The sequence below is a fragment of the Rissa tridactyla genome, chromosome 3, assembly GCF_028500815.1.
Source record: "Rissa tridactyla isolate bRisTri1 chromosome 3, bRisTri1.patW.cur.20221130, whole genome shotgun sequence".
Taxonomy (NCBI): domain Eukaryota; kingdom Metazoa; phylum Chordata; class Aves; order Charadriiformes; family Laridae; genus Rissa; species Rissa tridactyla.
The window spans coordinates 6,827,822-6,837,578 of record NC_071468.1 but is presented as its reverse complement, the minus strand read 5'-3'; the positions used below and the strand labels follow the sequence as shown (position 1 = coordinate 6,837,578).

Genomic DNA, 9,757 nt, shown 5'->3' with positions numbered 1-9,757 from the left:
TATGGGGGGTGTGTATACATATGTATGTATATGCATATACACACACACAATATATATATACACACAGATCTATCATCTATCTATCTATCTACACTTCGGGGGAGGGCCCTGTGGAGAAGCCCCCACCCACTCACAGACGGTAACTGCACCCCTCTTCGCCAACCCGCCCCCCTCCCCCCGGCCTTCTTCCTCTTTCTCTTCCTCGTCTTCCTCCTTCTCCTCCTCCAAGGCCGGGCGGAGCAACGCCTTGCGCTGTTGTTTGTCCCTGTGCTGCCCCCATAGCCGCCGGGAGCGGGGGGGAGGCCGCTGCGGGGTTGCCATAGCGACATGGCCTAGGCCGGGGGGCGGCCTGCGCTCGGCCCGGCGGGCGGGGCGCGGGTCGGCGGCCAGGGCCAGGCTGGACCGGGCGGGGCGAGGCCGGGCCGGCCCGGCGGCTGGAGGAGGTGTGGGCCCCGAGCGGCCCGGCGGGGGATGAGCCATGGCTTCGGTGAAGGTGGCCGTGCGAGTGCGGCCCATGAACCGCAGGTGAGTGCGGGCCCCAGCGGCCTTTCCTCCGCCCCGCTGCTGAGGGGGCTGCGCCGTCCCGGGGCCGCCGCTGGCGGGGGGAGCGCGAAACTCCCTGTGCCGTTACCGCGGCCGAGGCTGCGGGAGAGCTCCGCCGGGGACGGGAGCGGGGTCTCGGCGGGGGCTGAGCGGCGGCCGGGAGCGCTTCTCCCGCCGGCAGGCTGGGGAGCGGCTTCCCCGATGTGCTGGAAGATGGGGGGCTCTTCCGGGAAAGTTCGGTCCGTTTGTCTGATCCTTGGAGAATGGCGAAAAGGCTACTGTGGGAAAGACGGAAACTACTGAGAGGCGAGAGCCTGCCCGGGGTGTACAACCAGGCTTCTGAAATGTGAAAGAAAGCTACTTTTTTCGTCTCATGCAGCAACGGCAACCCCTCCTACCTACTGGAAAGAGAGAGATTGTTGTCTAGCTCGTTTGTAATGCCAGCTTTTGTGTAGGAGCCATTATGGTAAAGGTTATTAGTAGGCTGCTTAAGCCTGAAGTATAAAAGAGGCAGTCTGCCGCATTTGCTATGTTGGCAAGAGTTTATCACCCGCTTCCTGAGATGTGCCCAGGAAATAAACGCTTTTCTTAGGTGAAATAAATAAGTAACATGCACAATGGAGTTAATTTTTTATGATATAATCTAAGAACCATACACAGAAAATTATCAGAGTCTACTGGCCTAGCTCTTGCTTCTTCCCTTGTTCTGGAATGATGTAGCCAGTTAAAAAGAAAAGTGTTTTAAAAGCACAGGCAGCCAGTCAGGCTCCCACCCTTCCTTTCACTTGATCCGATTCAGGTATTTAAAAAGAGATAATTTGCCAGGTTCTGAAAGTCTGTTGGTATCTTGCCCTTTTCAGTGGGGGAAGGACAAACCTTACAAAAATGAAGCTGACGAAGGTTGGAGGGGGAGAATGTTGCAGGTCAGTTTCAAGTAGTTTAGGCAGTTTGATGGAGGCGGGTGGTTAGAGGTCAGGGTTGGTGAATAATCTTGTCACATCCCCCTGCTCCCTCCCCTGAGTTTAACCATATGGTTCTTCGAAATTTTTAAAATTATTCCATATACACACTTCACTTTTCCTTCCAGAATCTCTGACAACAGGTAGCATGGGTCTTTAAAGTCTTGATAAGGCTTGTTATTTGTAGTGTTTTGGTAGCATGGAGAAGTTTTGTTTGTGGACTAGAACCATGATCCACTAAGACACAGGAGAGAGAGGGAAATGGGAACCATATGGCAGAAGGGGAAAGGGCTGGTAATTGTGATAGGCGCTGGAAACACCAGCTCATAAAGCATGAGTACAATTTTGCAAGTGTTGTGGCAAAAGAATATGACTTGGATAGGGCTAGATCAGAGTGTACCTAGAAAATGATGGAAATCGTGATATGATGGAAAGGAAAAACCTAAGAGCAGGGCAGGCCGAGGCACGGTGTGATCAACATCATCTTTGGCACTGTGTACTGAGTGGCACTGAGTAGGCTGTGAATAAACTTATTTTGAAAACTAGTAAGTGTCTGACTATGGAAATAAGCAAACTGTGCAGAGCTTTCCAGTTCAGGAAGCTGGATTCAGTGCCATGGGATGTTGCTTCTAAGTCTTGATTTTTCACAGGCACAGTTGCTCTTCCCCATGGCACCCAGTACTGCAGCCTGAGAGCGGTACTGGGGTTGGTGGTGCTCTTCTGCTTCATTCTGTGCTGGACTCGTGTGCTGTATATTGTAAAAACAGATCCTAAGCCTTAGAGGATCCAATAGCTTTTCCTATTGCAATAGTGAAGGTATGGTGAACCTAACCCTGGACCAGTAGTCATATTTTGCTCATATTGGTTTCCCTTGTACGTGTCTTCTCTCAGCTGTGCTCCCTTCTTCTTTATGGGTCACCGCAGTGTTTTACAGAGGAAGGACCTTTCTGCCAGTTCAAAGGAACTTTCCCAATTGGGTGTTCATGCTGCAGCACTTATTTTCAAAATCTTTAACATGATACTGTGTAGGTTTCATGTGTGTCTCTAAATTTGCTTTAGTTTGTTCGAAGCTTAATCATATAATGCAGCTTATTTCATGAGTCATTTTTAATTAGAGAAGACAGAGTTAATGAATGGGCATTGGTAAGACTCCTGCATTATGGAGCAGTTGCGCTGTGTGGTGTCATAGCACTGCTAATTGTGTAATAAGTCATGAACATGGATCTTGGAATGAATCATGTGATAGGGAGGGGGTTGTTGTTTAAGGATTACTTGCTGTTCTGTTGCGTAGGTGACAAACTTTAGTCCTTTTTTTTTTTTTCCTGCGGTGATTTATTTTTAGGTTTAATGTTCTCTGGCTTGACCTGGAAGGAATTTGTTCATTTCAGTGCTGTTTTCAAAGCCCTTGACCATTCTTCTTAAAGTAGTTAACATCCCAAAGTGTGTTATGCAGAGGTTACACTAGAAGTTTTTGACCGTATCTCTGGATAACATAATAAAAATGATGTCTAATGACTGTACAGTTACTGCTTTGAAACTAGTTGTGAGTGTGAGCTTAGAAAGTTCAGTTACTTGCTGTGTCTCCATCTTTCATTTGGTTTCCTAATTCAATACCAAATTGCAATGTCAGACTTTCGGTCCGTGCTTATATTTTAATCTTTCTGTAAAGGGGATAAAAACCTGCCAGCTAGCAGAAGACTAGGTTTTCTTCATCAAGTAGAAATCTGCTGGGAGGTGAGGTTGGGTGGCTGATGTATTTTGCTCTGGCAAGTTAATGCTTTTGGTCACCATTATTTCTAAGGTTCATTTTCCAAAACAGTTACTAGAAGAAGCACTCACACTTATAATTTGGAGGACTTGGCTGGAGAATCCCATACCTGGTCCCACAAAATGCAGTTTCTCATCAAGATCCTGTTGTTCCTCAGAATGGCCATTTCCTGGACAAAATAATGGGATTATAGAGAAGTATAATCAGCTTTGAGGCACTTTTCTGTTCACTTACTGAACAGATGAGTTTGGGTTACTGATTACTAGTCACTGTCTGCTGCATAGTGTGAGATATTTGGGATCCTGTTAAGCCTAACTTAATTCTGTCTCTCTGTTTTGTGTTCTGTACTGCATCTGCACAGTGCAAACAAATACATTGCTTTATGTTCATTTGCTCAGAAGAATGAGGGGGTAATTCTTTCTTACTTCCATTCTATGTCACATTTCCTCTGCATGAAACCTAGAATTCAGTGTTCAGGAAAACCACTTCTATACTTTTTTGCCAGGTAAATAAAACCATTTAAAGTATGCTAAATAAGAAAAAAATGTTTTGATATTTAATAAAGGAAATATCAACTTCATTCTTTCTGCGACTGTTGCCAGTTTTTACTCCCGATAGCTCTGTTCTATTTGGCTTTTAGTTCATGAAGTGATAGAGGAAAAGAAGCTTTTTCTGATTTTTAATGTTTTTCATCTCTCTCTTGCATTTGCATAAACTAATTATTTAACTGGTTGAACAAACTAAACGAGGGTCATATGCTGCCCTTGCCTGCAGAAGATGCAGCAGACATCAGAACGTGGCTTTGCACTGCAGTAAGTTCTTCTTTCCTGTGCTTATCCAGTGCTCTCAGTGTTTTTAAATGTGTATTTAAATGAGCCATGTAGACTTTCCCACAGGTCTGTTCTTATTTCCAATATAATGAAATAGACATTCCAATTTGATTTCATTTTTAAATGGTCAGTTCTTAACCCTTAGATTTGCTCTCCAAACAGAAGTGGGAGATGGCAGAAACGCGTGTCAGTGGCTATAGTGCTTTACGTGGTTGTACAGTCACTCACAATTACCGCGTGAAGATTAACAGCTTTTATGTTTGATAGTGGGGAGACAAAGAAAATATGTTTTATTGCTTAGAAAAGGCTTTTGTGTGACTCTGGGATTTGTTTGGATTAAAAGCCATGCTTATGTCCATACTTTAATCCACAAATATATTCTGCATGATTATTCATCAGACATAAGGCTGGCTCTCTTGGTTTTACATTATTACACCTCTCAGTTATGCTTGTAAAACTAAGTAACTCCTCTGCGTGCAGAGCTGGAGTCAGAGTACCTTGGAAATTTAGGGCCAACGTTCTATTATCTTTAAAAATAACTGCTTGCACAATCCAAGCCTTAGTATCAGTAGCAGAGTTTTCAACAGCTCAAATTAATACAGCAATGCAAAGGACAGAGATATAAAATGTTTCATTTCACAAGGAACATGTGACCAGAGTGTTTTTGTAGCAGTGAAAAGAGATAAACAAGTAAACAGCGAAGAGACAGATGAGATCTTAATTTCTATTCTGAATGTTTACAAGTGATTTAGGTAGGAGCGTACTGGGAGTATGAAAGTTAAAATTAACTACCCATGCTTTCTAGAATTGAGAAGAGAAGCAAAAGAAATACATGAAGAATATATTATAGAATTTCTAATGCGGGGAAGAGGGGAATGAATTGGTGTTTTATGATAAATTGCTGTGTCTAAAATACAAGTTACTGTGTATATGTTTCATTTTCATGAATTTATAAAGATAGAGTGTTTTGAAAAAATGTGTATAACATCAGTGTAACACAGGTAGAGTGAGAGAAGATGGAGTGATTACAAGCAAGGACACCTACAGTTAAATATCATATTTGTCTCTGAAGTGCAGGGTGAAATTTTTGCTGCGTCTGTTTCTGAGCACTGATTGTTGGTTGTTGCTCTTAAGAGGTGTCCAGAGTGATAACGAAAACAAAACTCAGAGCTTAAATACGGCCGAGTGTCGCAATACTGTCACTTTCTGTACCGCTGAGGATAAGCTATTTGTCAGCAAGCTGAATTTGCTACTTCTTACGTTAATTCTTTGAACTTTCGTCTTAATTATGGAGCTTGTGATTTGATTTATAACCACGTACAATTTCTCTACTATAAAAAGACACTGAAAGATCTTAAGGGTAGGTGAGGCTCTGGTGTGCCCGGGGTGAGCATATCTCTCACTTGCCTCTGCCTTTTTCTGTGGGTGAGTCTGAATCCAACAAAAATCTACTTTGATGCTGAGTTGGCAAGACAAACTATTCTGAATGTGGCTTTTTCACCTTGCTGTACTTTGTGTCCAAAACCTTGAACCCATTTAATGACCTCCAGCAGATTTTTGCCTTTGGAAGAGGATCCAGAGTAGATACACTTCTCTCCCTGGAAGTAAGCTATGCATATATGTATATATAAGGACCTCCATCTGTGTGCAACTTCTGTTGTTAGTGTTGGACCAGTGCATAAAGGTGTAGACTGACCTGAGTTCTTGGATCATGTAAAGTTGATACTAAGAGAACTTCAAGTCTGAAATTAAAAGTGGTTTTAGTTTTGTAAGGTACATTAAGAAGTGGCTTTATTTTCTATTTATTCTCTCTCACCTCTTCAAAAGGAGTGAACGGTTGGAAAAATTTTATTCTACAATATGGTCATGCACACCTTCTCAGGACAGGTCCCCTCTCTAGTACAGAGAGGAGCAGAGGAGTGAGCATCAGCATAACGATGTACACGTCGTCTCTCCCTAGTAATCACTACCTTTGACCTGACCAGAGTGAAGATGTGCTTAACAGATGGGTGATGGCTGGCGATGGCTTGGCGATACCCAGTGGGTATGGCCAGGTTCTCGTATGGGATTAAGAGCAGCGGGCTGCTTCATTTGTTTGGCCTTGGCAGCTCAGCACAGTGAGGCTGCCAGACATGAGAAAGCACAAAGATCTGGTACTTGTTCGGTTGTGAGAAAGAAATGTAGAATCTGATCCATGTTTCCCTATGGGTGAAATGAAATGGTGGTTGTATGGCCACACATTTCAAGGTGTAGGACTTTGAGAGAGAGGAAAGGAGAGGTGTGTAGGACACACAGGTGTGCCTCTTCTGATGGGTCTGTTGGTCCCTGGTTTTGATGGTACCTGACCAGCGCTAGGGAGGGCTCTGCTTATTAAACATGATGAGAACATTTTGTTCTTTGAGCAAGGGTACCAAAGAAAATCGTGACATAAACATTAGTAATTATGTAAAAATGCCCTGAAAGATTATAAAAGTCTCAGTGATGGTTGTTTATGGCTGTTGTTATTCCTGTCTGTAATTCTGGAATGAAGATGCAATTGACCTAGCAGTGTTTGCTAGGAAACATAGGTGCTATGTATTGTGAGACTCCTCTAAATGATATCTATGTGGATCATATGTTTGAGAAAGGGATGTACTAAGCTGTGTTGTAAGGCTGCAAGCAGACCATTTGAAAATTGAGGAAAGGTTGGAGAACTTGCTGTTGCAGCAAATGAGGTAGAAGTGACAGCTTGCTCACAGCAGAGTGTTGACTCAAACTTGTAAGGACTAGAAAAGAAAAAAACAGAGAAGAGCCTAGTGGGCTTACAGAAAACTCTTGGTTGTCAGTGGCAAGAATAAGGAAGAGGTGACAGGAATCTTATAATGAATATAATAGCATGGTAGATGGTTGGGTTTTAGGTTTTAAGATTTTTTTTTTTTTTTGGCATAAGGGTAATAAATCGTAGTAGATAAGTAGATCAGGCGTGCTTATGTAGGAATGGAAGAAGCGGCAGCCATGAGGTGGGGGGAAAACAGCCAAAGTTATTTTGCTCAGTAGTTTAAGGAGAACATTGCAAATGTAAAGCAGAACAGTCACTCTCCTGAAGAGTTTTAAATTGCAAATAGTCTAACCATGTGTTTCCTAAGGGGTGGTAAAATGCAGTATTGAATGTGTTAAGAAGCGGGGTCTAATGAGAGCATGGCCTTTGCTAAAATGAGAAGTTAAAGCCAAATAGAGAAGCCAACACCAAGGATGATAGTTGGCTGGGAATTTGTATGCCACAGGTCAGGATATTCTAGAAAAACTTGTTGGACTCTCCTTAGGCTTTTCCACAATAGCAAATGTCAGCAGTGCTGAAGCAAGCTGAAACGTAAGGGTGCGAGCAATAGGGAATGCCAGCACTCTCTGGTGGTTTGTTTCTCTAGAGTTTCTCCCTTGTGTTAAAGTATAAGGTTTTTGAACATCAGTGGCTTGTTTTCCTCTTCTTTCTGTGCCCTTTTTCTCTGTAGTTAATCTTTGAAGTTTTTCCGCTTAGAAATGAATTTGAATTTAGGAGTGCGCTACAATCACAGTGCAGTTCTAGTTTGCAAATATATTGCAGAGCCAAACACTGAAGCTGTGGTTGGTGTTTCCCCCAGCAAGCCCCTGGGTCAGTATCTCCAAAAGTCCTGTTTCTGGAACCTTACTATCTGAATTACGTGGGAAAAGATCAACAAAAATTACAGGAATCATCGATTCAAAAATTATCAAGCTAAATGTGTACTCTCTATGTGTTATGACTACCGTAATAGATTAGGAGATGCAAATCTAGAAATATTTGCAGGGCTTAAATGTGGAAAAGAGGAATTAAATATTTAGTTATGTCTCCTTCATAATATCTTGGGAGTACTGGAATGAAGCTAATAATGGATCAGCTTAAACAGTATCTAAGGAATTACTGCTAATGAGATAGTGCAGGTTGTGGAAGAGTCTCCCGAGGGGAATGAAAGCCCAGGCAGTTGGGAAGAGCTAATTCCTTTGAAGAAAGTCATTGCAGGAAATGATCTTGCTTGAATGGGAAGGTGAGACTAGACCTGGGTGGCTTCTAAGTAGCTCCTGTGCTTGCTGTTCCACCCCTGACCTCCTCTGCAGTGGTTTTTGCACAGCGTTATACACAGGAGAGAGAATAAACAGGGTATATGCAGTCTTTAAAATGGGATCTTGCTGCTTTCATCTATCGAGCAAGATGTACCGGGGAGGGAGAGCCCCAAGTGCAGAGCTGTATCCTTGTCCTGGTGAGCAGCAAAACTGGAGCAGACGTGACCGCTGCAGAAGGAGCTCTGTGGACTTTGAACAAAATAGCGGCTTCCTATCAACTGAAGAGTTAATGGCCGTGACTGACAGTGAATCTTGCGTAAACCATCCGAGATCGGGAAGCTCACATATAGCCTCTCTTTACATGTGCTTATTTTTCTGTCCTTTTTAGTGCTTTAATGCAAATACTTCAAAAGTTTTTCAAGCCTGTGGGATTTGTCACAATTGCTACCTTGTCTCCTCTGTCCCCCGCCCTAGCATTGAAGAACAAAGGCCTGCCAGTGCCAGCGGGGCCGGAGCACAGTGGCAGCGTGGGCATATGTGGGGCAACAAATTAAACTGGGCTCACTTATGATTTCTAATCTCCAAAACTTTATGATCTTAAACATTTTTAACTTGAAAAATGAGTTTTAGAATAGTGTTTCCTAATGAATTTATTTCAGGATTATCAAACACATTGCCAGGTTACCTACGCATGTTATATCACTAAAATAATGAAAAATAAAATACTTTCAAACTCTGCTGGTCTCAGGGAGCTCTCAACAAAAAGCAGAGAAAACAGTAACGAGTCTCTCTGTATTGTAGCTTTCCCAATGAAAGGAAGCAAGAGAAAGGTGGGTCTGTCGATTTCTGAGGCTTTGTTTATTTGAAATTAAGACCGGTTTTGAAATAAATGGGATTAGCGCTCAGCACTTTTAACCTAGCTGAGCTCTTGGACTCGAAGACTCTTAGAAGTCTGAGTATCTGAAAGGCAGGTATTGTTGGTAAGAACAGCTGACTGAATTGAAGAGCAAAGTCCTCTGTTTTGCTGTAGCTATGAATACAAAGCCAGGGTTATTTATTGAGAGAGGGCTTTTCAGAGTTATCTAACAGAAAGAGGGTGTACATGGCACTCGGCATTTTAATTACTGATGGGCTGAAGTTCTTATTGTTGAAGACTTAGACACTTCAAATATTGGCTTTATGAAGACTCCTCTCCAAAGAGTTTATATTGTAAATTCAAAGCAGCAGTGAAATACAGAACCTGGAGTACACCCATCATTTTTCTGTATGCTTACACATTTGAAAGATATTTGTACTTAGATAACTGAAGTCGTCTGTTGTTGAATCCAGATTGTTTGTATGCGTCTCAGTTGAGGAAAGGAATGACAGAACATCAGCCTTACGGGTTACTTGTGGGGCTAATAAATCTGTGAGGTCAGGCACGTTTTTTTTTTTTCCTCTGAATTTCTAACTTGAGGACCTTCTGCCACGAAAGACAAGGGCACTGCAGGGAAACAGCGTGATTTCTTTGGATTGCATTTTGCTGTACACGAGAGTTTAAGCCAGTACTGTCTTTATGACCTGGAATAGCAGGAGTAAAAGAACAAACCAGAAGAAACAAG

The 9,757-nt window shown here is 42.7% G+C and overlaps 1 protein-coding gene across 10 annotated transcripts in view; it reads left to right on the top strand.

The window, feature by feature from the left end:
* The first annotated feature begins 258 nt into the window (after positions 1–258).
* The window catches only part of KIF16B (kinesin family member 16B), a 140,411-nt gene continuing 130,912 nt past the window's right edge, over positions 259–9,757 (top strand). For 2 of the 10 annotated variants that reach the window (XM_054194582.1, XM_054194581.1), the window contains exon 1: positions 259–525. In XM_054194582.1, coding sequence (XP_054050557.1) covers positions 479–525 — 47 coding nt within the window. In that variant the 5' untranslated portion in view covers positions 259–478. The remainder of the gene's footprint in view (positions 526–9,757) is intronic. The other 8 variants (XM_054194579.1, XM_054194578.1, XM_054194584.1 and 5 more) reach the window with 6 other exon arrangements.